Below are 27251 nucleotides of genomic sequence, written 5' to 3' on the forward strand. Positions count from 1 at the left end.
CCCTAGCATTGCATTTGGTATTTATTCATATTTAATCAAATTAAGTCTTTATTTGGAGGTAAAACAACCAATTTCACTTGTAATTTTAGTACAATAATTTTTTTTTTTTTTTTGAAGTGTTCAAAATTTTGGTGGATTTGGGCATAAAAGTGAGGTAGAACCAGAAAAAATTATAAACTTTACAATCGCTTTTCTAATAACTGATATTTTTAGATTTGTTTTTTGTGTTTCAAAGCTGATCTATCAATTCTACAGGGTGATTATAATTAAAGTTCCACTTTCAAAACGCTGTAAAAATAAAAACCACTGGTCAGAATGACCTCAAATTTGAACAGAATATTATCGAAGAAGGGGGAAAACGTATGGCAGAAGAAAAATAAATAGTTGGAATTTTTATCAATAGATGGCACTGCAAGTGTCAGAATTCATAAATCAAAACACCTGTCATGCACACGAGTCATTAAAGGTTTTATAAAAACGCCAAATACACGTTTTTTTCCTCATTTCGTATCTGAGAAGTTCACTATGACTGTCTCAATGAAAGACCTGACCGTCCCGATCACCTGATCTTAACCCGTGTGACTTCTGGATATGGGGCTCTGAAGGCTGTTGTGTTCAGTGCTCCGATTGCAAACTTTGCTGAGTGAAGGCATGCACCGCGCAACACATTCTAAACGTGACCCGGAAACACTTCAATCAGTCGTAGAACATGCTGTTTCTCGATTTCAACTTGTTACAGAAAACGGGGTACATCATACTGAACATTTTTTTGCGCCAGTCTCATGAAAATTAAAGACCTGTTGTTTATTACTTATACATTAAGCAGATTTTAACGCAAAATAAATAACTTTAATGTACAATATGCAAACTATTTACATTTTATACAAATAATATTTTCATACAATATGATACTGCTTGATCATAGCTGAAAATTTATGATAAAGTTTCATAATAGTATTTCTAATACATAAATGAAAACTCTTACAGACCCCCCCCCCCCCCCCTTTTTTTACAGTTAAAAATAAAGGTGTTGAAAACAAAATAACAACAATAATTGTGTTCTGTAGCAAGAATAGCAATATTGCTAATATTTAAAAATTTTTATTTGTTGGTTTTCTCCTTAAGAGTAAATTGGTGAACCTAAAACATTTAGGTTAGTTTTACCCCTGGGACACTTTTCTGTATTGGACAACTAAAAATAACAGTTTTTTTAATATTATCACTGAAACAATATATATATATATATATATATATATATATATTTGGGGGAGGGTTGTATTTATGATGAAATGGCTAGTTTGATGTTGGCGAATTATCGGAACTTGATATTTGTGAATCATTGAAAGTTGGTACTGGCGAAGCATCAGAACTTGATATTTGTGAAGCACTAAAATTTGGTGCTGGCGAAGCATTAGAACTTGATATTTGTGGAGTATCGAAATTTGGCACTGGAGAAGCAACAGAACAGGCTTCAGAAAATTTAGCGTCTCTGAGTAAGCAACGTTTAATTGTTGACCGTGAGGGAAGATTTAATACTTTCTCCCTCAAAAAGTTATAAGATGCAGGAAATTTATTGTACAGTTCCATAGCATATTCCATTGACAAGTCAGACCAGTTAACCTTTCTCTTGTTTAGTGCATTAAGCTGATCTTTCAAAAAAATAGCTTTGGGATATTTTTCCTCCGATGCGTCTTCTAAACTATTTATGTTGTATCTTATTAATTTGTCTTTCAGATTTGAATTTTCTGCTTTTAAATGTTCACTCTCAGCTTGTATTTTGCGGATTTTTGCTTTTAGTCGTCTAATACTTCTCTGTGCCGATTGTAATTTAATTGGCGCCTTTCTTCTTGTTTTGCATGGAGAAATTGAAGGACTGCTGTAAACAGAATTCTCTGAAAAATTTACACAAATTGAGTCATTTCCAACACTATGTTCATCATCCAAAGCAGTGTCCTCGGGAATAAATGTTTTCAGCTGATTGTTTACATTTTCTTTTAAAACAACAAGATGAGGAGCTTTTCCACCTTTTTCAGCATCAACCTTCTTAGTTGGCTGGATTTCTTGCATTTCGTCTTCAACATCTGATGGTGAAATTGGTACCTCTCTGTTAAATAAGCTGGGTACACTGCCACGAATTAAAATTCTTCTTGTTGCATTATTTTTAAATGCAGTATCTGGGAAGTGTAAACTGCAGACAACCGACCTCTCACTAAGTATCCATGACTTCTCATCTGAAAAAAAAAAAATATTTATATATATATATATATATAATAATAATAATAAAAGTGAAAAACATTGAAAAGACCACACCAAAAGCTCATAGATGAACAACACAGCAAAACTAAAAAGCCAAGTAAATATAAAAATAAGCAAGCCAAATTCCAAATATTAAACAAATTATATAAAAATAATGATGATAAAAAGGAAAATTGCAAATAGCTATTAAATAGGAAAAGATAAAGTATGAATCCAGAGCTCATCAGCCGTGGAGGATTCATTAAATATGGTCAAAAGACCAAAATTGTTTATAGTTTAGCATGTGGTGCATCTGCCCAATGTTACTCTATATTGCATGTACTGGAGCTTAAACATTCTCTTTTAGTTCATATTTAAAAAATTTTGGTCTTTTGACCATATTTAATGAATCCTCCACGGCTGATGAGCTCTGGATTCATACTTTATCTTTTCCTATTTAATAGCTATTTGCAATTTTCCTTTTTATCATCAGTATTTTTATATAATTTGTTTAATATTTGGAATTTGGCTTGCTTATATATATATATATATATATATATATATATATAAACAGTTTATTTTACTTCATGAGCAAGCCAACATTGTACAATACTGCCGTGTGCAGGTAAACGGCAGTATCTGCAGAAATGAGTTTTCGAGATATTTGAAGAAACGCGTTTCGGATTCAATGCAAACAATAGGGAAATGTTGGAATTAGACGTCTTTTTCGCGCCTTTTTTTCAGCGGAAACCAAATAAGCGAGCTTGTACAATAAAGATATCGTACAGTAGATGACAAAAATGCAAAAAAAATGAAAAATTAAAAATTTGTAGTTACTGCCCTTTACCTGCACACGGCAGAATAGTAAGTGCATCACACCCTGGCAGGAAATAGAATTGAGTAAAAAAAATTTTCATGTTGTGTATACAGCATAAGGTGTCAAATTTAATCTAAAACCCCTTTGGCAACAAGGACTTCACTCGAAATGACTTGGAAGTTAGTGGTTTTGCTTTACAGATGTTTTGCTTTCAGACGAATTGATTCAGCTCAAAAGTGATATGAGAACTGGTTTTACAAATGAAATTCTGAGAGAGATCTGATTTTAAGATTATGAAATTTTGTGAAGGCCGCTTTTAAGAATTTTGAAATTGGGCAGAAAAGCGGACCCAATTATGTCTGAATCAACCCCAGTAATTACTGCTGAGTTTTCAGAATTTATTTGAAGAACACAGTGCTGAAGTGGACTATTAGTAGAATTGTTTTTAAAAAAATGATACACAACTTCCGACATTGAAGACAAGTAAGGATCAGGGTTGCCAGATTTAAGAACAGTAAATACAGGGCAGGCTTCTAAGAGTGAAGGGGGGGGGGTGATATTTTTGTAGTTGAGGGCAATTAGTGGTTACAGTGTATTTTTAAGGGGTGATAAACAATCAAGTTTTAATAACTTTTGAAAGATTCCTCTCAGTATGTTTAATTGTGAGTACACTTTTGGGGGAACACTCCAGAAGAGACCGAGGGGACATGATTCAGCTGTTTAAATTTATTAAAACGAAAGATGTTACGGGGCTAAAGTTTAGCACTGAAAACAGGACAAGGGGTCATTGTTTTAAGCTATTTAAATCTCAGGCTAACATGGATATTAGGAAAAATTATTATTTTAGCAGGGTAGTGGAACCTTGGAACAGCTTACCGGAAGAGGTGGTAATGAGCAAAGGAGTCGACAGTTTTAAGAGGGCCATTGATCTTCACTGGGGATTGTAAATTGACTAGGACCAGTCTAGCTGGGCCCAGAGCCTGTTGCTGGTTGTCACTTTTGTATTTGTATTTGTATAAATTCAATTTGCTCAAAGCAAATTAGTTTAAAAGTAAAAGCATAGTTATTTTCAGTTTTTTTCTACTTACCCACCAAAAAATAAAAAATGTGGTTGAATAGTCCCTAAATGTGACAAACTTATGGGAAATTGCGTCTCATTTAGGCACATTGACCTTAGGGCCACCTTAAGTCTTAACCAACTTGGTTAAGGCGCGATCTTGTGATCCAGAGATAGCACGATCGAATCCCACTCTGGACCTTTTTGGGAGGGTGCCAGAGGACTGGAAGCTGACTAACATAATGCCACTCTTCAAGAAGGGGTCTAAAGGTAATGCTGGGAATTATACACCTGTAAGTTTGACTTCGGTGATTTGTAAGATTTTCGAACCTTTGATCAAAATTAAGATATTGAAGTTCGTAGAGACTAATAGTCCGTTGACTAGCTTGCAGTATGGTTTTAGGAAAGATAAATCTTGTGCTACTAATTTATTGCATTTCTACGACAAGGTTACCTCAGCATTAGATAATAAAATATGTGTGGATGTTGTTTATATTGATTTTTAAAAAGCTTTTGATGCGGTACCACATGTTGCTCTTCTCAGCAAATTAGCCGATATAGGAATAGGAGGGAAAACTTTACTTTGTGTTAGAAATTGACTCACTGGTAGGATACAGAGTAGTTGTGAGAGGAAATCATTCTAAATAGAGTGATGTTTTAAGCGGGGTTCCACAGGGATCAGTTTTAGGACCTCTTTTGTTTATTATCTTTATGAATGACATCAATGAAAACATTTCTGGAAGCATGAATTGTTTTGCTGATGATGTAAAAGTTATGGGGATTGTGGAAAATGAAGAACAAGCAAAACAGCTTCAAGAGGATTTAGATCATATTACTAAGTGGGCAGATAAATGGGGCATGGCAGTTAATGTAGGGAAATGTCAAGTGCTATACTTAGGTCATAGAAATAAGCGCACAAGATATCGTTCAGTCATTAATCATTAAAAAAATGTTATGGATCTGGGTATCTTAATAAATCAGGACTTCAAGTTTAGTTAACAGTGCAGCATTGCTAGTAACAAAGCCAACAAAATGCTTGGGTTTATCAATAGATCTATTTCAAACAAATCTAGGAAGGTTCTGCCTTTATATAGGAGTTTAGTAGGTAAGACCTCATTTGGAGTACGCTGTTCAGTTTTGGTCGCCTTATCTGAAGAAAGATATTTTTGTATTGGAAAGGGTTCAAAGAAGGGTAACTAGATTAGTAAGGGGATTTTCAGATTTAGATTATGATACCAGACTTAATAGGCTTAACATGTACAGCTTGGAGCAAAGGAGAGTCAGAGGGGACATGATTCAGTTATTTAAATTTATCAAAATGAAAGAAGAAAATGGATTAAATTTTTACGGGGAAAGCAGGACAAGGGGTCATTGTTTTAAGCTATTTAAGTCTCAGGCTAACTTGGAAATTAGGAAAAACTACTACTTTAGTAGGGTCGTGTGCACTTGGAATAGCTTACCAGAAGAGGCAATAATGAGCAAGGGGGTGGATAGCTTTAAGAGGGCCATTGATCTTCATTGTTGCTGGTCGTCACATTTGTACCTATTTGTAATAGAACGAAGTTCAATATACAGATCGACGCAGGGGCGGATCTAGAGGGGGGCCATGGCCCCTCCCAAAGCCTTGTGATTGTGTAGGAATTTCTTTAAGAAAAAAAAAAGAAAAAATATTATGAGAAGATAACAAAATTTAACACTTGTGTTTTACTGAAAAAGAAGTATAGGCCTTAATTGGGAGATAAATTATGTCCCTATCCTCAAAACAAAACTTTTATTTCCAATCATTTCTTGATTCTAACTACAGACACTTGGAGGATCTCTAAATGCTGCTGTTCTCAGAATATACCTATTTTTCACAAGACCAAAGAGAGCCTAAATTTTCGTTTTTATGGCTTTGATTTTGAAACTAGGGGGAGAACCCCCTTTCCCATGCTCTTTCACAAATGCCTTGATATGTTTCAAAAAATTGTATTTTAAGTTTTTTATTTGAAATAAATGTCAACGGAAACTAGCTTATCCAGCCCTTATCACTTAACTCACTTAAAAATAACTTAAATGAAATTTTTTGGAACTTCAATTAGAAACGGTTTTTGATAGGACCCCCTCCCTCCCTAGTTTATATCGTGATGACAGCTTTAAAAGGAGGTTTTTGGAGGAGCTCACAAATCTTCTAAAATATGTATAAATATAGTTAAAAATCGAATTTTTAGAGCCTCAAAAGCAAAATATTTCCTGGAAGGAAGGATTCTAAGCACCTTCACACTTCCTTTAATGTAAAAGCAAACATTACCTAAAGGTGCATTTTTAGGCTGGACAACTGAAGAGCTCAAGAAGAGCACCCCTCCTCTTCTAACTTCTCAATGTATAATGACAGAATATTTTGGTTTCTAAGCTTTATTTTCAAAAAGTATTTTTGGCCAGAGCCCGAAACCTGATACCTTTCTCCGTACACCATCAAAAATAGACAAAATGCGTTTTAGTTTCCTAATTTTCAAAAATTACTCGGAAATTTAAATTTTGAAACATTTTCGAGGGAGATTCCTAAATCCACCCCCTCACCTAATGTCTCAATACCCCGAAAATTGAGCTTTTAAAACTTCATTTTAATAAAATTTCTGAGGAGTTCGGAGTTTGTTCAAAAATTTTGGGTGGCCCCTCCCAAAGCAATCGGCTGGATCCGCCACTGGATCGACGTTGATAGGAACAGGTGCTAATTGGTTTAGTCATATTTTTAGTTTTATTTCATTTTTTTATACCTTAAAATGAAGTCATATCTTGAAATATTGTTATTAGCTAGAATACAGGACCTAAGCCATCCCATATGGAAGTTCCTTGAGACACAGGACAATTTTTCAAAATATGGGACTGTCCTTTGAAATCCGGGACGTCTGGCAACCCCGGTGAGGATCCAGGGGGAGGATAATGAGACCCCCCCCCTTTAAGCAACCAAATAAATGGCCTCAAGTTGCATACTAATATTTTTGAAAAAAATCAGCCCAACCCCCTTATTTGTGTAAGAAATTAAACCTTGCTTCCCCTTTCCTTCCTCCTTTGGATACAACCCCCTCCTACACCAGAAGCTGGACTGCTCTTGAATCAAGATAGTTGATAAACACACATCCTACTTTATTAAATGTAGCCCACTGTTGATATTTCATTCTAAGTCACTTTAGGATCATTCTTTTTCTTAAGTACAAGCCTATTCAGTTTCAAAATAACTACAGCTTTTGCCGGATGTCTTTTCATCTATAATAAGCTCACTCGAAAAGGAGGTTCCTTGAAACACATGTTTTATAGTTCATGACAATGCAATTTAACACCTTAAAAATTTCTTATTCTTCTAACTATAAAACCGTTCTGAGAAAATTCTCAGAAATAAAAATTCCCATCATAAGATGAATTAATCTAAAAATAATTTGATACACATTCATTTTTTGACAATTCATACAAAATACACTAAAATTTAGGATGTATTCTAAATTTATTTTAAGCACCTACCTTCATTCATCAAAGGTTCGATGCTTGCGATCCATTTTCTTCTTAAATCGAAATGAGCGGGCACTTCATGAAAACTTATGTTTTTACAAGATTTTTTACCTTTTCTCGATCCGCAAAGTGGAACGATACATTTACCGTTTCCAGGCATTTTTGATTACGAATTTTACATTCGATACCGGACGAAATGTAAACAAACAAGGTTGAATATTTTCTTTGGCCCGATTTTTGCCAAAAAGTAGTTAGCGCTACCTGGCGGTAAATTTGATTGGCAGACGATGATAGTGACGTAGAGTGAATAAAAAAAATATGCTACTGCTAAAAAAAAAATCATAAACAGTAAATTGCTAAATTTTTAACTTTACGACTAAGAAATCAATCGCGTTTTTCTTGCTTTCCATTGTCGACAAAAGCCACCCTCCTCTACCTCTATTACATGTTTCAAAATGAAGTGAAAGCAATGCGCCGATCATATGATTTTTGTTTACAGTTGTAATTCGTCTAATTCGTGCGCAGTGCTTTAGCAGCAACTTCCTTTCTGTTCTAATTTCAATAAGGAAATTGAGTTGCTCTACTTCTCTTAGTTTCTTGTTGTGAAATTTTAAACAGATTCATGTTCACATATATTTGAGCACTTAACTTTTAGTAACTTAACATGGAAAAGTGGCATACATCACTCCTATTGTCTGTTGTTACAGTATCGTTTATGATAAGTGTAACAAAAAGCCAAAATGATTTGAATTCTACAGAATCAACTACAATTTCTACAATTTCCAGTAGTACAACTGCAGCACCTAATGTTTGTAAGTTTTGCTTTATTAATTTTACTGTTATGTTCTTGCCATATGTCAAATCTAGTGCTGTCACTGTTATTGTACCCAAAGTATTTAATTTTTGTTTTTACGCTTAACTTCTTACACCAAATCGAGGAGAATAGCTCTTAAGAAAGGAAAACGAATAAATGATTTCAACTATATTTGACTTTCACTTGAAGTTTAAAAACCTACATTAATTAATAAGAAAATATTTAAATAAATATTCTACAAAAAATTTTGCATTAGGTAATGAAACACACATTGTCTGTCGGCGGTGGTAGTTTAACAGGGATTCAAAAGCAAAATCTTCATTTTTTTCAAGTCTCTATCCATATCGGATATGGTTCCATAAAGGTCCCGCAATATATTATATATTTTATCTCTGCTGTGTTGAGTTGGTTTATTATTATGTCAAATTATTTTTATATTAATCTCTTTGACAATTTTTTTTTTTGGTTTTTACTCTCTCTTAATTTACTTTCTTGAAGATGTCGGCAATAGGGAAGTTTTCGATTTTTCAATTTTATTTTTATATGATAGAGTAACATGTATGAACATCATAGGTGAAAAAATTTTTGCGATACAATAAGTAGTTTTTTTTAAATTAATTTTTAAAGTTCAAGCCCTTGTGACGTCAAATGGCATAGGAAGTGACGTCATGCGCTTTCCGATAGGAGAGAAACGCTAGCGAACCGGTTCCCATGTCATGGGAGAAACCGAAAAACGTGCTTTCGACTTGGAAGACGAAACGTAAAAGCTTATCTCCTCGCGTTTCTGGAACATTAAACCTCTCATCCTCTCGTAAATATTCGAATATCATCATTGATATTACTTGAGGAAGATTATTTAGATTGTGCTTTAACGAATCCGACCTCCATAGCATGTTTAAAAGGATTATTGAATTTCTAAAAAATAAAAATATCAGCGCACTCAAAATATCCCTAGCGAAAACAGGGGATCTTCGGCGGAAGGCTGCCCATTCGCGCCCTGTGACGTAGGCTCGTGACGTTTTAGAAGAGCGCACTTTTGCGCGTGGATTTTTTAAAAAATCATTAAAAATCATCCACGGTGTTTTAAAATTCGGCGATGGTGAATTTTTTAGTTTTGAGGGTCAATTAACAATATCCAATAGCCAAAATATGAACATTTAATAGGTTGCAACTTCCCTATTGTTGAGACATTTTATTCAGTTTTTTTCATTTATACCTTTTCTTCACATAAAACAAGGATTGCATCAAGGGTAAGTATGGGAGCCTCAGCTCTCTGCAGGTGCTGAAAGCACTTGAAGCGGTGACATTCAAAAAGAAATATCAGACAGGGTACAGTCGGATCTCGCTGCATCGCGATCCAACTTACGTGAAATGGCTATAACGCGCGTTTTTCATGAGTAATGGCAAATTCCTGGTGTGCAACATGAAATTTTTCGGAAAGGAGCGGCGCGGCTTAGCGTTAGAATGGGCTTCGTTGACACTAAATATTGGTTTCTCGTGAATGAACTTTCATCCCTTTTTGATCACTGAAAGTGTAAGATCACACTGTAATTGTGAAGCAACACTTTGCTTTAGTTTACACTAATAACTGCTCCAATTCTTAACTTTTTTTTCATTCTACATATGAATGTTAATAAAATAGAATGACTCTCAAATGTGCTTTTCATCTAAAGTTAGCAAAAGTGGAACAAAAAAGAGAAAGTTTCTGAACATAAAAGAAAAGGTCAAGATTCTCGATATGCTTGAACAATTAAAAAGTGGATCAAAGGTAGCACAACAGGTTGGATATGAGTGAATCTTTGATATGTGGGGAACAATTTAAAGTCACGAAAAGGAAATCAGTGAAAGTTCAGAACCTAATTTTAATACTGAAGCTCGCAGAGTAGGGCCATTTCACGGAAAACGGTAATTTTGTCCCGCACGTGGCGCTTTATATATTTCATAAAAAATAATAATTTAAAAGGATGATGAACAAAATTTTGTTGCTTAAGAAATCACAAACGCAGTGTAATTTCTTAAGCAAAAACTTTCTTAAAAAATTATTTCTTTTTTATGAAATGTAGGAACCGTCTCATGCGGGACAAAATGACCATTTTCAATGGAATGGGACTATACATATTTTTTTCAATGGGTTAAATAATTATTTCTAAGCTAATGAGATATGTTTCCTTTACATTGGAACCATAGCTTTCAAAATCTACAATTTGTTTCTTCATTGCTGTATTAATGGAGTAAAAATATTAGCTTATTCATAAGCAAGTTACCAGAGGTTGACTTTGGATGTCCCGCACGTGACGTATGCAAATAAATTTTATTTTAAATAACAAAATTGTTTAATAAAAATATAATTGTGTCAGGAGTGTCTTTGTACCAAATGTAAAGAATAAAAAAAATTGCTTGTCCCTGTTTCATTAAAATATTAAGAGATATAACGAAATGTTAATGAAATTTAAGCGTATTTTTGTCCCGCACGTGACGGTGGAATGGCCCAGTAGTGTCTGAACAAAATAAAAACATTGCGAAAATGGAAGTTGCTTTTTCGTTGTATCTTAAAGAGGCCAGAAAGAGCAGGGGTGTCCCCACCCCCAAGATCAATGTCGCAAACTCCCTCCCCCCCCCCCCCAAAAAAAAAAAATTCTCAACCCTCTTTCCCTTTTTTATTTATCATATTTTAGCTCTCTTTTGTATTTTATGTCTTTTTTTAAAAGTATTAATTATTTATTTATTTATTTTTAATTATTTTATTGGAAAAGTTCTGTGCTATGCCAATGACATACACAGGCACACACACAAACTAAATAAATGAAATAAAATACAAACAGACTAAAATAAAAAAAATAAATAATTTAAGTTAAAAGTAAATAAATAAATAAATTTAAAGAAACAAATTTTAAAAATTCAAAAAATCCCCCAACCCTCTCTTCAAAAAAAAAATGATGGCGCAACTTGTGCCATTATACTCCCCTGTAGGCACCCCTGAGAAAGAGGGGGTCTTTTCACACTACATATACCATCATCTTCATCATCTTAAAAATTATAATTATGTTTATGATGTCTACTGTTCAGTGCTATTATAATGTAGTCACGTATATGAAACAACCGTATACTGTTTTAATTCATGCCTCTCATTGAACATTGATTTTATGCTTCATAACAGTAGTTTATGTTAAATAGTAACACTTAAAAAAAAAAAAAAACAGTAAGAAGTTGGTTCTTTATAAAAGATACAGTAATATATAGTTAACAAATGGTTTGAAAAAATTTGAGGGGTGTTAACATTTGTCTGAAATAATTGGGTATGCTTATAAAAAATTTCTAAACATATGTTGTTCCACAACGCGAAATTTTGACTTGCGCAAGGAGTCTTGGAACGCATCAGGATTTAGTTGTAATTCGGTTATGTGTTAATGTTGTTTTCCGCATTTCGTATAATAGTTATGAAAGAGTTTTAAAATATTTTAATGGACACATCAAAGTCGAGTATTAAGAGAAAAAAAGCTCTTTTATACCAGTGTCCAAAAGTGGTAACGGATCAGGCAAAGAAAACGTTTCACTTTTCAAAGATACCAAAGATGAGGAGAAAATTTGTTGGCTATTGAAAAAATTATTGATTCCCATGCAAATTCGTTCTTGCACGTCGGCTGGGTGCGGGCTGACGCGATTGACGTCATCGCCAATCGGCGATCGGCACGTGCCGAGTCGACGTGCATAAGACACGTGCATTGAGATGGAATGAGGTGGTGTTTGGAATGAGTGAGTGAGGGTGACTATCAAGTTGATAGATGGAGATCGTTTTTGTTTTTAAGCGATTCTGTTTTTATTTTTATTATTCTGTAAATAGTTCTGATTGAGTGTTCAAATAAACGACGAGTTTTTAAAAATTAGTTTTTCTTTCAAAAACAACTGCTACATGGGCTTAGAACGTTGGGAAAGTTCAGGAAAGGAATTTTTTATGTCAACAGGTTATGGGCCGTGCCCATGTTGCAATATTTCATTTTGAGAGATATATCGGCTTCGGGGGCCGTAAGGACTGAAAAATCTTATGAGCTTTTTAAAGTCTGAAGATTTTCAAGTTTAAGTTAGAAATTTTGAACATTGCTTTACAGCCATGGCTTTGCTCCCCGAAGGTTTTGAACTGCTCAGCAAAAAGAACTGGGATAGATGGAAAATAGATGTTAAGGTATTACTTCTCGATAAAGGATGTTGGAAATTTATTGAAGGGAAAGTAGTCGCTTTAGATGTAAAGGCAACTAGTCGTGAGCGTAGCGAATTTCTCCTGTTGCAGGATCGAGCTTACACCACACTTTATTATGCTATAAAGCCTGAGTTCAGACCACTCATTCAGGACACATCAGATGGCAAGAAAGCATGGGAGATTCTGCAAGCTCAGTTTGAACCAAAAACGCGAGCGAGAGTTATACAACTTTTGGATGAATTCTTTAATATCCGTTATAAAGATAACGAAGAAATGGGTCTTTTTATAGCTAGAGTTAAATTAGCTGTGAAGAAATTGTATGACGCGGGCCATAGTTTAGATTCGCTTTTTCAAGGTTTCCAAGTTATTAGGCATTTACCGCCGGAATATACCGGTATAATCCAACTAATTTACCGTTGGAGTGATGAAGATTTTGACATCAACAAGATTGCTGAGGAGCTGGTGAAAGAAGAAAGTAGATTGAAACAGGTAAAAGCCGACAATGAAAAACCTGAGGTGAGTGCTTTCAATATTACTAATAGAAGCAAGAAGACAGGAAAAGTAGTAGAAAACAAAGGAAATGCTAAATTTGTTAAAAATACGAAGGATAGAAAGTTAATAGGACCGTGTCATAGATGTCATCAATACGGACATTTGATCGCGCAATGTAAAAGTAACGTAAATCGTAATAACTTTTCGAACTTCAATGATAAATATTCGATGTTAGTTGAGAGTTACATTTCGACCTCTGAATCAGGAGCAGGTAAAGATTGTAATAGGAATCAGTTTCACTGGATTTTTGATTGTGCGGCAACAACGCATTTTTGTAATAACAAGAACTTAATGAAAAATTTTGAAGAAATTTCCGATGTAAATATGGCTTTGGCAGTGGGAAATGCTAATAGTAAAGTTTTGGGAAGAGGAACTGTGAGATTTGCTGTAAAAATGAACGGGAAAGTTAATTGGATAGAGTTAACAAACGTTTTATACAACCCAAACATGAGAAGAAATTTAATCTCCGGTGCACGTTTAGAAGCAGCCGGTGCACATTTTGTTGGTAGTAAAGGAAAAATTTGCGTGTTCTTCAATAATTGGCGAAAGCTATTTTATGCACGGAGAGAAGAGGGTTTATACTATGTACAACCGTTTGCGTACGATACTGCAGAAAATAAACAAGTAGAAAGCGGATTCAACGTAAATGCCGGTACTGTTAAACAAACGCAAATTGTAGAAAATAAACAAACGGAAGTCGGATTTAACGTAAATGCTGGAACTGTTAAACAAAATCAACTCTCTAACCTTTGGCATAGGAGATTTTGTCACATAAATTATGATTACATCCGAGATACTAGTAAAAATCAAAGCGTGAATGGTCTTCCAAAAATAGAAAAACCAGACGAAAAATGTGAAGTTTGTATTCTAGCTAAGTCAACTAGGATTTCTTTTAAATCAAATCCTAAGACCTCAAATTCTGCACTACAGTTAGTTTTTATGGACGTTTGTGGTCCTCTACCAACGCCATCAAAAAGTGGGAGTAGATATTTTCTTTCGATAATTGATGATTTTAGTCGTTTCGTGACTGTTTACACTTTAAAACGAAAAGATGAAGTTTTAAGCAAATTCATCCACTATCATAAGAAAATGGAAAGAATAACGGGAAAGAAACTTGTTAGCATTCGTACAGACAACGGGGGCGAATTTTGCAATGAAGAGTTTGAACGGTATTTAAGTTTTTACGGTATTCAAGCCCAAAGAACAAATGCTTATACGCCAGAGGAAAACGGGATTTGCGAACGTTTCAACAAGACAGCTTTAGACGGGATAAAAGCAATGCTAAAAGACGCGAAAATGAACAATGAATGGTGGGCGGAAGCGTTATATTGTTTCACTTTCACATGGAATCGAATTTGTCATAAAACAACCAAAACCCCTTTTGAAATGTTTTTCGGCAGAAAACCCTCGGTAGTATTCCTAAAAGCTTTCGGAAGTAAAGCTTTCGTTAATGTTCCAAAACAACGGAGAAATAAATTCGAAATGCGTGCAATTGAGGGAATAATGATAGGATATGCGATAAATACCAGAGGATATAGAATTTGGTTAAATAACGAGCAAAAAGTAATTGAAACTTGTAATGTTAAGTTTAATGAAAATAAGAATGCAGTGGAAGAAGTCCTGGACCCAATAGAAAAACCTAAAAAACGAACTCAATACTCGGAATTCCATTATGAGTTAGATGAGGAAGAAAGCGCGCAAAATCGCGATGAAGGTGGAACATCTAGTGAAGATTCAACTGAGAAAGTTTCTGAAGAAGAAAACGGATCTGAATTTGCGAAAAACGCGTCAGAATTGAATTGGGTTAGAAATGCAGTGCCGAGACCAGACGGAACGCGAAATGACATTTATTATTTCTTAGAGGGAACGAAACAAAGATTTAGATCATGTAATGATATAGAAAAATATTGCAAAAGTAAAAATTTAAAATTCGAAAAACAGCTGTTTGATTTTAGCGGAAAGAATGTTTTTTCAGGAAAGATTAAATTTACAAATGATACGGAACGCGAAACTGAAAAAAATGAAGCAAACATTGTTGAGGTGAAAATTCCGACAAGTTTCAAAGACGCTATAGAATCCGAAAATGCTCAAGATTGGATCGAATCCATGAACGACGAGTTAAATACGATGAAAGAAAGAAAAGTTTTTGAGTTAGTTGAGAGACCGCCGAACAAAACTATACTAGGAAATAGATGGGTGTACAGCGTAAAAAGGGATGTAAATAATCAAATTTCAAGATTCAAATCGAGGTTGGTAATTTTAGGTTGTCAACAAAGGAGAGAAGATTTTGACGCTATTTTTTGCCCAGTAGTCAATTTTTCAATTATTCGACTATTTTTTTGTATTTTGGTTTGTTTTTATAGTTGGAAAAATTGTCAAGTAGACATAAAAAACGCTTATTTATATGCCGAATTAAAGGAAAGTATATATATGCACCAACCCGTAGGTTTTTGTAAAGATAAAAATAAAGTTTGTCTTCTGAAAAAGTCAATCTACGGACTACATCAAAGCGGAAGAAACTGGTATATAGAAATCGAGAAAGCATTAAAAAATATTAATTTCATTAAAGTAGAATGGTGTAATTGCGTTTTTAACGGACGAAATACCATCCTATTACTCTACGTAGATGATATCGTAATATTCGGAAAGGAAAACCAGTATATAGATGAAGTCATAAAAAGTCTGCGAAAAATTTTCGATCTGAAAGTCCTCGGAGAAATGAGAAAATTGTTAGGGATTGAATTTTGTCAAGATCATAAAAATTTGTATTTGCATCAACAAAGTTACATAGAAGAAATTTGAAAAATTTAAAGAATATAAAATCCCGATAACTTCTTTACCCATAGTAAAAGGAACTGTTATTTCAAAATTAGATTGCCCAAGTTCGAAGTGTGAAATAGAAGAAATGGAAAGAATTCCCTATCGAAGTTTGCTCGGTAGTTTAGCATTTTTAGCAAACCGCACTCGCCCCGACATAACCTACGCGGTAAATGTTTTATCGCAAGTGCAGGAAAATCCCGGAATCAAACACTGGGAAATACTACTTAAGCTTCTAGGTTACGTTAGGTCTACCAAAGAATATAAGCTGAACTTGTCCAAAGTGCGAAACATTGAAATGAAAAGTTTTTCAGATGCCGACTACGCTGCAAGTAGGGACGACAGAGTTTCATTGGGAGGAATGATAATTTTTATCGACGAAGTTCCTATTGTGTGGAAAACAACGAAGCAAAAATGTGTGAGTCTGTCCTCGATGGAATCTGAATATATCGCACTAGCTGACGCGGCGAAAGAGTCTGTGTGGCTGAAAAATGTACTAGCGGATAAAAATTTGAACTTCAGTCTTGGAGATTGTACTTTATTTTGCGACAACAAATCGGCAATTGATTTCACGAAATCAAGTGTAGAAAATGCGCGAACGAAACATATAGACGTTAGATACCATTTTATTCGCAATTTAGTAAATGATGAAATTTTTAGTTTGAAATTTGTTTCTGGGAAAGAAAATGTTGCAGATTTGTTTACGAAGCCACCTACTAGATTGGAGTTAAAGAAATTTTGTGATAAAGTATTTGTTTGAATGTGCTTTCTTTTGGAAAGAATGACTTTTCCGGACTTTACGTTTTGACCAGCGAGATGCTGTGTGATTTTTTTTTTTTTTTTTGAGATGCACTGACTTTGAACTTTTTGACTTTATTTCAAAGTGAACTTTTTGAACTTTAGTTATGCTGAACTTTTTACTTATTAGATTTTCTTCAAATTTTTTTTGATTGAGAACTTGTGATATTTATGTATTGTGTTTTTGAAATGTTAGTTACATTTGCAATTGATATTTTTGATGTTGTGAAAGTGATAGTATGTTTGAAGAGTGATTTGCACGGGAAGGGGGCCGATGTTGGCTATTGAAAAAATTATTGATTCCCATGCAAATTCGTTCTTGCACGTCGGCTGGGTGCGGGCTGACGCGATTGACGTCATCGCCAATCGGCGATCGGCACGTGCCGAGTCGACGTGCATAAGACACGTGCATTGAGATGGAATGAGGTGGTGTTTGGAATGAGTGAGTGAGGGTGACTATCAAGTTGATAGATGGAGATCGTTTTTGTTTTTAAGCGATTCTGTTTTTATTTTTATTATTCTGTAAATAGTTCTGATTGAGTGTTCAAATAAACGACGAGTTTTTAAAAATTAGTTTTTCTTTCAAAAACAACTGCTACATGGGCTTAGAACGTTGGGAAAGTTCAGGAAAGGAATTTTTTATGTCAACAAAATTAAGCAGTGGCGTAGCTAGCATGGGTGACACCCAGGGCACCAATTTGTGGTGTCAGGCCCTCCCTCCTCCCCCACGACAAAATAAAAATAGGTTTTAGTATTCTTTGTAAGCATGAAAATCATACACTTTTCAGTCCAAGTACAAACAATATGAACCTAATCCTGAAAATAGTATTCACCCCATGATGTGGGTGAAAGAGGGGGTTTTAGCTTTACTTGGACCCAATTTTAATTGCTTAAATTATTAAAATTATTTACTGGAAAATGTACTTTTCAAGATGGCCAATAGGTTTTGAAAAATACAGATGGTTTAGTTATGGATGCCCCCCCCCCCTAAGAGCAAACGCGCAACTCATCCACATCCCCAAATTTTACAAAGCACCCCACCCCTCAGGAATGCTATCCCTCAAAATGAGATTTTTATCTTTTTATAGCACCCTTTGTAAAAATTTGGATGGCATAAACAGAGCCTTAGCTCCTCCCCCCCCCCCCCCCCCCGTCCAGCTTTAGCAAAATAATTAGAATTAAATTGCTGAAATATTTACTTACCAAGATGGCCGACTGATTTTATACATAATAGAAACAAATACGCTGATAATTAATCTATGCACATTTCCTAAGAGTGATGATGCAAAATATCTCCCTCCCATTTTACTTGGCATCCCCCCTCCTAGTAGTGCGCAGTAGTTTCTTGATTATGAGACTAAAATCATTTTGAAACACCTATAAAAATTTCAATAGTGTAGTCTCCTCCATGAACCATCACCCCCCCCCCTTCCCGCTCGGAGTCGGCACCCTTGCTGTTATATTTCTGTTTTTAAAATTTCATGTTTTTTTTTCTTGTCATTTAAATATTCTGCAGAGTTTAGATTTATGTACACAACACACAGATTGTTTAAATGATAAATTATTTACCTCTGTAAATTTTGAACTTGGAATGAAGCAAATTAGGTCAGTAAAATAAGTAATGGCTGAATTATGCTTTTTTTTTGGGCTTTTTTGAAATGCAAAAGAGAAATGAAAGAAAAATAAATTTATAGACAGAGAGAGAGAAAGACAATAAAAACTACTTTGATTCGTTCTCTATCAAAAAATAGAAAAACATAGTTGGTCTGCTTTATATTTATGTACCTAATAAAAAAAGTCGCGTTAATTTAATAAAGAAAAGAAAAACTACTGAGCAAATTTATGTTACATTTTTTAAAAAAAGTCTGCAATTTTATTAAAATGTAATTTATCTCGAAAGCTTTGCTAGTTACTTTGCATTAATTGGATTTTACATCTTTCAGTCACATGTAAAATTTTTGGAAACATTTTGGTGAAAACCCTGGTATTATCTAAGCAATTTTCAATACAAGCAAAAGACTGAGTCTTCACGTTCCCTAAAAATCATGTAGAAACACTAAAATTTGTTTAGTTTTCCTTGAAGCAGTACGAAAACACTGAATTTTGGTTATCTAATTACAGTGTTCGCACCACAATTTTGTGAAGTGATATTGTTCTAATTTCTTTTTCTCATGACAGATTTTGATCATGAATAAATTAAACTTTGTTTTCACAATTTTAAGTTTAACTTACTAACTAACTAACATTTCTAATTTTTTCTTTCTTTTTAGCTTGTTCCAGCTTCAACAATGATTGTAAAGGTTGTGTTGCAAATTCTGGGGTAATATATTTTTTTAGCTTGGATCTGATTTTGCTTGTGCATTGTATAACTGATATTGTGGTACCTATAGCACTTTGCCAAGTAACAAGTATTCAGTAACTTGCTGCTTGGATGAAAGCTGAGTTACCGAGTGTCAATTTGGGTGTGCTTGGACAACCCTTTAAAGTGGCACCTGAAATGTATTTAAGTTTCCTTAAAAACATAAGTTTTGAATTCGAAAAAGTGTCAGTACCCTAAATATTTTTTTCGGACTCCTTTTTTTAAGAAGTCAATTTCAAAAATTCCTGGGGTTGGGAGATTTTGAATCATATTTGACATTTTACAAAGGAAATTAAATGTCATAAAAGTACATTGTAACAGAGTTGAATCAAATCCCACATTTGAAATTCTAGCTTGTATCTACATTTTATGAAATGTGGTCTCACTTTCAATAATTTATTTCTTTCAATCATTTTTGTTTATCTAATTCAAATGTTTGCAACCTCTTTAAGAAACACAGTTAAAAGAAGAAACTGGAATTGTTAAGCACAGTTTTACAGTGATGTTTGGGTCCCCTAAAATTTCTGGGGGGAAGCTCAAGCTTCCCGAGCTTTTTGGGTAATCAGGCCCTGCCCATGCTAGGTGCACTGTATAAAGTATTAGCTTTGCACAATCTTTCTCTCCCTAATGTGTACAACGTAGAACACTGGGCACAATATTTATCAATAAGAATTTCTTTAATTTTCATCAGGGTTTGTACGCTCTTTCAAAACTCCTCCAATACCCCTTCATTTTGAATTTTTTTTTTTTTTGAAGGGCGCTTCAAACTCCTTCATTTTGGTTTTAACTCCTTCAGAATTCCTTCATTTTTAGTTCAAGACTGCATAATCTTCCTCTATGACAGTAACTTAAAATATCGTCGCACCCAGCCGTGCTGGGGGCTCGCTAAGCAGACCCCCCCCCCCCCCCGACGGTGAAACCTAAGGCTTACAGCTAAGTAGTGGGGTGTGTTCGGAGAAAAGTAACTGAAAATACTTTGATCAACAATCAACGTCGTCACAAGGGTGATTTTAATGTAGTAATTTCGTGTATTTTTTTCAGAAAGATGTGATTTACAAATTAATCATAGTTAAATCATGACATTTGAAGGTGAAAATTTTATTAGAAGACTAAGACATTTTATAACTGAATTAAAACATGTTGGTGATTGGCTTTTTTTTTTTTCTTTCAAGTTTTATGATTATTGTCAGAGGCGGCTAGTGGGACTTCAAAGTGCGGGGGCAAATTTTTTTAGGGAGTTGAAGAATATTTTAGGCTATCATTTTCTACAATCAGTCAAGTACATGTGGGGGCAAAGTGAAACAGTTTATTATGTTTACTCGCCCATTCATTTGCTAAATCACTTATGTATTAATTTATTAATTCATTCATTTGCATTCCTCCATTTAGCAATTCAATGATTTATTCATTCATTCATTTATTTTCTTATTCATTCACTCTTTTGCTTGTTCATTGATTTTCCTTCATATATTAATTAAGGAATTTAATTTTCATTTTAGTGCATCAGTATCTTTTCATTTACTCAGTAAACTTTTTATTTACTGATTCATTTGATCAAAAATATTCTATAATTGAATAGAAAATATTTCATGATTCACTTTGCCCCATTAAAAAAAGGGAAATTGTTCCACTTTTTTTTTTTTTTTTTTGGAGGCTCAAATTTACTGCCAAAAATAAAAAATACTGTTTCAACGCGAGTTTCATAATAAATTACAATGTTCTTCCTTTATGTACAGTCATTTTCAAAACAAATATCCGATTTGTTCATTTTGAAAAAGCTCAGTCATCTTAACCAATAACCATTTTACTTTGCCCCACATTCCCCTACATTAAAATCTAGCAACATTATCAATGCTTATAAAGTTTGAACAAAAATAAGTTTTAACTGCATATTTAGCATTAATTTGACTTTTGTTCTTCCATTTCCAATTCACTATTTTCTGTGTATATGAAGTACAGAACTTTCATATGATTGTACTTAAGGGGATGGTGAAAAGTCTATCGGATTTTTTTCTTGGAAAGTTGGCAGGTATGCAAGCATGGAGCACTTATAGCATTAATAATTAAAATTCAACATGTTGCCACATGTAAATAAAAACATTCTTCGAAATTTCACATTTAAAACAAATTTTTCAAGTGTAGAAAAGGGGTATGTTCAAAAAGAGCAACCAGTTAACCGGTGACGTACTAGGTGCTTTCTGAGGTTACATTCGCGTAGTGCTGCCGGTGGCTAACCAGAGCATTTTAATAGACCGGTTAACTGGTTGATTTCAACATCGATCTAATAGCTTCAACGGTAGATGCACTGGTTGACCGCAATTTAAACTTGTTGATTGGTTGATTGAACCAGGTGACATTTTTGACCAATAATAAGTATTTTTCATCTGCTCGTTATTCGTTTGTTTCGATTAACCGCATATCAACTGAAAGCGTTAGATGAAGCAGCAGTTGGTGAACAACTGGTGACATCATTAGCTCTCATGTGGTGAAACCCAATACAGCTAACGGTTAGCTGATCGTAGGTTAGCCATTTCAAGCAGACTTACCACTGACGTAAACCAGGGCTGTCCAACTGCAAAGAGTTCATGGGACAGAATTCCGGTCACTGATCACCTGGCGGGCCGCAGTTTGAAAAAGTTGAACAATAACCTATTACCTCTTATACAATAACAATTAATAGTTGAAATATTAATTATAAATGAATGAAACAGAAGGATTATCAAACAAGCTGCAACCTTATTCGGGAACCTAACATTCTCGCAACCAGTCAGATCAATATCATCAACAGAAAAGAGTGGAGAGTTGACGAGAACAAATGCTCAGTTTATTTTTCGAAATAAGTAGAGGCCGTAGAGTCAGTGGGGGGGGGGGCTTTATTTTTAACCAATTGCAGGGCAGGTTTTGCTTATCTGAAATGTTTCTCTCTTCTCTCTCTGCCTCCCTGCCTCCCCCCGCCAACGCGAGTCAATACTATTTCTAGGAATTCGTTTGTACACCAGCGTGCAGGTTAGGACTACTGCTTGACCTTGACCTGTAGATGTCCTGTACCTTTTTCTCCCAACACAATGAAAGAAGTAAAAGAGCGACCAGGAGGAAACTTTGGGGACCCTGGCTTAATCAAGAATGGTAGTTTCGGATGCTTCTTGATACCATGAAATGTCGAATAAAGAAATATGCTGAATAAGAGGTTGGCGGACCGCCAGTTGGACAGCCCTGATGTAAACAAATCAACCAACTGGTTTAACTGGTTGCTCTATTTGAACATACCCATGCCTAGTATGAATTTATTGAATCCAGGTTTATAAATTTTTACATGCTGTATATACTTGTGTAAAAGTCAAGAAATAGAGCAATTTTAATATGTTTTTGATAATTTTTCATTTTAGTTATGTCTGTTTATTCTTTTATAGATAATTTAATTCGTTTTCTTCTTTTAAAGTGTTACTACTGTGATTCGGACAAGCGATGTAATAACCATTTGCTAGATATAATTTCTGATGGAGAATGCAATATAAATAATGTGCATTATAAGACATGCAAATGTAAGTAAATGAAGTAAATACTTCTCTTTCTTTTTTTGAGCTTCTGTAAAACCTTATCTATATTTTTTTCCACACTATTAAGGATATTTCAACTTTCACTGACTTTCTAAAAGAACAGTGAATAGGGTCATTCTTATGAAAATGGTACAAATTATACTCAAGACTTCTGGCTTTTATTCATCAATTTGAATAACTTCTACCAACTAAACGTGTTTTTTTTGAACATTTAATCTCCATTTATTTATGTACTATAAAGTATCAATGGTTTTGCACATAAGCAATTTATGAAGGAATTCTAAATATTTTGGACCTCTCCATGTAACAGCATGGACAGCTGAGCCTTTAAAAAAATTGTTTTAAATCATAAAGAAAAGTTATAATTGCCGAACAAGTGTAAGTTGAAATAATGGTTCTGAAACTTAATCTGACAGCAAGTTTAAAAAAAAAAACTTTTCTTAATGACTTATCTTCTTTCAATACAAATATAATACAGTAGAAATTAGTGATGCACAAATATTCGGCAGTCAGCACCTCTACCGAATGTTCACCGAACCTTCGGCCTAATACTTAGTTTGCTGTTCGGCCTTGGCTGAGTACTGTGCAGAAAATTTATTTTCTTTTCACATATTAAAGTTTTATGAATTTTTACTTATGCTTATCATGTTTAATGGGCATTTTGTAATATTGTTACACTGTAGCAGTGTTTCGTAATTTATTTAATAACTGGAAACCTTTTAAATACCCACTTTTTTCATGGAACCCCTGGCTTATCTTTAATTGTAGTAGGGTAGACCGACCAGTGAATGAACAGTTAAGCACAATTTCATTTTTTAAAAATCCTAGTAATTTTAAATTCTAGACTATACAGATCGTAATAGTTAAAACATTTTTATTGATCTATGTAAATATCTCTAAAAAATCGCGGTAACTCAAATGGTACTGCTTCCGACTTTTTTAGGTGTTTAAAGAAAAAATGGCACAACGACCCAGTGAATGAACACCTCGAACCAGTAAATGAACACAAATTGGTCCAGTGAATGAACATGATAAATTTTGATTCAAAAAGAAACTAAGTTTCTTTGAGATCTATCTATCTATATCTATTTATCTATCAATCTATTTATATAACTATCTATCTATCTATATCTATCTTTTTATATCTCTATCCATCTATCAATATACCTTTCTGTCTATTTTTCTATCTACACATCTGTCAGTCTATCTCTGTATTTACCTATTTATCAATGTACTTATCTATTTTTCTAGATATCTACTTATCTATCTATCTATCCACTTATCTATCTATGTACTTATCTATATATCTACTTATATATATATATATATATATATATATACTTATCTATCTATGTATGTATCTATATATCTATCTAATTATCTATCTATTTATCTATATACTTATCTATATCTATCTGTCTATCTACCTATTTATCTGTCTGTACATCTAAATATCTACCAATCTATTATCCTAATCATTCTATTTATCCATCTATCTACCTACTTTTTTACCTGTCTATCTATCTACATATCTATAGCTCCTTATCAATGTACCTACCTATCTATGCACCTATCTATATCTATCAGTCTATCTACTTGTCTATATATCTACTATCTATCTCTATATCAGTCTCTCTACCTAGCTATCTATCTCTATATTAGTCTCTCTATTTACCTATCTAGCTATTAACCACTACCCATCTATATATCTATCAATAAATCTATTGATCTATCTATCTACCTACCTATTCTATTTCTATATTTTTCTACCTATATATCTATTTACCTCTTATTTTTTTATGTATCTATCTCTATATCTATTTATCTATATATCTATATACAAACATACATACGTATCTACCTATCTATTCTCTCTCTTTGTATATATATTTCTATATCTCTATCTCTCTCTATCTACCTGTCTATCTATCAAGAGAGATAAAGATATAGAAAGATGTAGGTAGGTAGGTTAATATACAGATAGAGATATAGATAGATAAAAGATAAAAATCAATAAAAAGTGCTGTTTGCAAAAACAAAAATAAAAATAATTAAAATAGATAATGAAATACATAAATAAATAAGCATATAAAACTATCTGCATTACAAAAAAGTACGAAAATGAAAATATCTCAAAGAAACTTCAAATTTCTTTTTAAATGAAAAGAAATTTTGCCACTGTTCATTCACTGGGTTTTCGCAATTTTTCGCACCCAGTGACTGAACACCCCTCTACCTGAAAATCTATGCATTCTGCATTGACTGAAACAATTTAAATCCATAGCCTAAATATGTATACTTAATTTTTCTTTCACAGAGTTAAAAAGTAAAATTTATCGATAAAAATAATATGTATCAAAATAATTGCTAGCCCGAAACCAGCCTTATTATTTTGAAAGAGAGAAAGAACGTTTCACGGCAGTAAAAATTTCAAATTTTTTCCAGGAAAAAATACGTATCAAAAGTTGCCAATCAGGTGTCAGATAACTTAGAATATCAATAAAGAACGCTTTTATAGTGAATTTATTCAGAAAAAATTTTTTGTAGCTTATTTTTTTAAAAAAAATGACGCGCTGTTCATTCACTGGGTGGTGTTCACTCACTGGTCGGTCTACCCTATGTTTTGAATGCAACTGTCAAAAATAGCTTACTTGCAATGAAAACAAAAATTATTTCAAATGATAGATACTTACTGTAACCAAAAATAGACACAAAGTTTCTTAAAATGTTGAACTATTGTTTCATTAAAAATTATATATTCTATTCTTGTATTGACATAGGTCGTAAACCAGGGTTGCCCATCCCCCCCCCCCCCCCATTTTTCTCAACCCTCTTTCCTTTTTTAAATTTTTGGCTCTGTTTTTTATTTTGTTTATTTATTTTAATATATATTTTTTAATTTATTTATTTTAATATATTATTTTTTAGTTTATTTATTTTAATTATCGTTATTATTTTTTCATTAGAAAAGTTCTGTGCTATGCCAATGACGTAAACTAAATAAATAATTTAAATTAAAAATAAATAAATTAATACACTTAAATAAAGAAATAAAAAACATTTACCTCCCCCCCCCCCATTTTGATGGAGCAACTCTCGCCATAATCCCTCCCTGTGGGCACCCGTGTAGTCCACAAGTCATATATTGATATTAAATGAGTTCTTAATTCACTGTTCACTTGGATGTTCTCTCTGCTGTTCATTTGTAAAATACTGATTAAAGCTGAATGCAAACTTTATTTTTTTATCAATTTTTAAGTGACTTATTTGAACCCTTTCCAATGCAAAAATATCTTTTAGTAAAAAAAAAGGATAATATGTTCTCGTGATTTATAAATTGATTTTCAATTGTTTTCAAATGACAATTTTAATAATAAAGAATAACCCCTTTTTTGCTTAAAATATTTTTTTTATAATCAATCGTTTTGATTAAATTTTGTTGAAGTTCCGTTTTTTGTGACTCAAAGAAGGTTTGAAACAGATTACCTTAGCATTGAAACATTAAATAACAACTGCTAATAAAGACTTCCCATTGATAAATGCAATTTTTCAATTGTTTTTAGTGAACTTCAAGTATCTGATGATCATCATTGGATCATTGATTGGAGTTGCTTTGCTGGCAATTTTGATATTTTGCTGCTATTGTTGCTGCAAGCGAAGAGGTGTGTCCTTTTCTAAAGATGAACTGAAATGGGCTCGCCAGAAAGAAGAAAGAAAAGCCGCATCTGCCGAAAGGTAATGAGTATTTTCTGTATGATTGAAATTCTGTAATTCTTAATGGTGTCAACTCTCTCTGATCTGTAATGTGGGAAATCAAATATTTTGTGCATGAGAAATTGTTTTTGTTTACTCTAATTCATTGAGTTTACTAAGAAATTTAATAGTTCTTTAAAAATCAGAGCCAGAATGAAAAGTTACCTTTATTTTATTAAAAAAAATTAAATTTAATATTAGCATAATATTAGCATTTAATATTATTAATATATAACGAACTTATCTATCCGAGAGTCTGTCCGGTTCTTGTGACCTCCATTTACAATGGATTCCATCTCATGTGAATTTGAGATATAACGATATTGTGGATGGACTGGCAAAAGAGGGCTCTACTATGACTCAGAATAGTGGGGATCCTCTGACGTAACTTGAACTATACTCCAGATGTAAGGCTACTATAAATAGCTCTTGGAGATGTCCTCCTGTGGTGCTTCCCTTGGATTTGAGGGTGACAGGAGGGATCAAACTGCTTCGACTCGCCTGAGCACAGGCCATCTAAAAACCCTCAGATTTTCCCATGGTAATAGGACTTTCCCAATTTGCACCAAATGTCACACTGAAGAGGCCACTGCACGTCATCTGATTTTTTGTGTTGGTTTGGTATGCGAGGATCTACTGAAGAGACCTGCTTCTGTCTTGAAGTTAAGTTGAACAACCTCATGGATCTGATCTGATTCAGAACAGAGAGATAAGTAAGAAGAGAAGAAGAAGACTATGTAATGAGTTCGGTGCCACTCATGATTTTTTATTTTCAAGCAATGCCTAAGATAGAAACCTCCCAGCTCATATA

The 27251-nt window shown here is 33.7% G+C and overlaps 2 protein-coding genes across 2 annotated transcripts in view; one reads left to right on the plus strand and one right to left on the minus strand.

Moving 5' to 3' along the window:
• Positions 1 to 1275: 1275 nt before the first annotated feature.
• Positions 1276 to 7812, minus strand: LOC129225241 (THAP domain-containing protein 6-like). The gene is made up of 2 exons (XM_054859816.1): positions 7608 to 7812; positions 1276 to 2231 (listed from the first exon to the last, which is right to left on the minus strand). The coding sequence occupies exons 1-2, from the start codon at positions 7753 to 7755 to the stop codon at positions 1294 to 1296; spliced, it is 1086 nt and encodes a 361-aa protein (XP_054715791.1). The 5' UTR covers positions 7756 to 7812; the 3' UTR covers positions 1276 to 1293.
• Positions 7813 to 7986: 174 nt separating this feature from the next.
• LOC129225246 (pituitary tumor-transforming gene 1 protein-interacting protein-like) overlaps positions 7987 to 27251 on the plus strand; it is a 39336-nt gene continuing 20071 nt past the window's right edge. The window contains exons 1-4 of the mRNA XM_054859821.1: positions 7987 to 8407; positions 19042 to 19091; positions 22570 to 22672; positions 26251 to 26422. Coding sequence (XP_054715796.1) covers positions 8260 to 8407; positions 19042 to 19091; positions 22570 to 22672; positions 26251 to 26422 — 473 coding nt within the window. The 5' untranslated portion in view covers positions 7987 to 8259. The remainder of the gene's footprint in view (positions 8408 to 19041; positions 19092 to 22569; positions 22673 to 26250; positions 26423 to 27251) is intronic.

The sequence above is a fragment of the Uloborus diversus genome, chromosome 6 (assembly GCF_026930045.1).
Source record: "Uloborus diversus isolate 005 chromosome 6, Udiv.v.3.1, whole genome shotgun sequence".
Lineage (NCBI taxonomy): Eukaryota > Metazoa > Arthropoda > Arachnida > Araneae > Uloboridae > Uloborus > Uloborus diversus.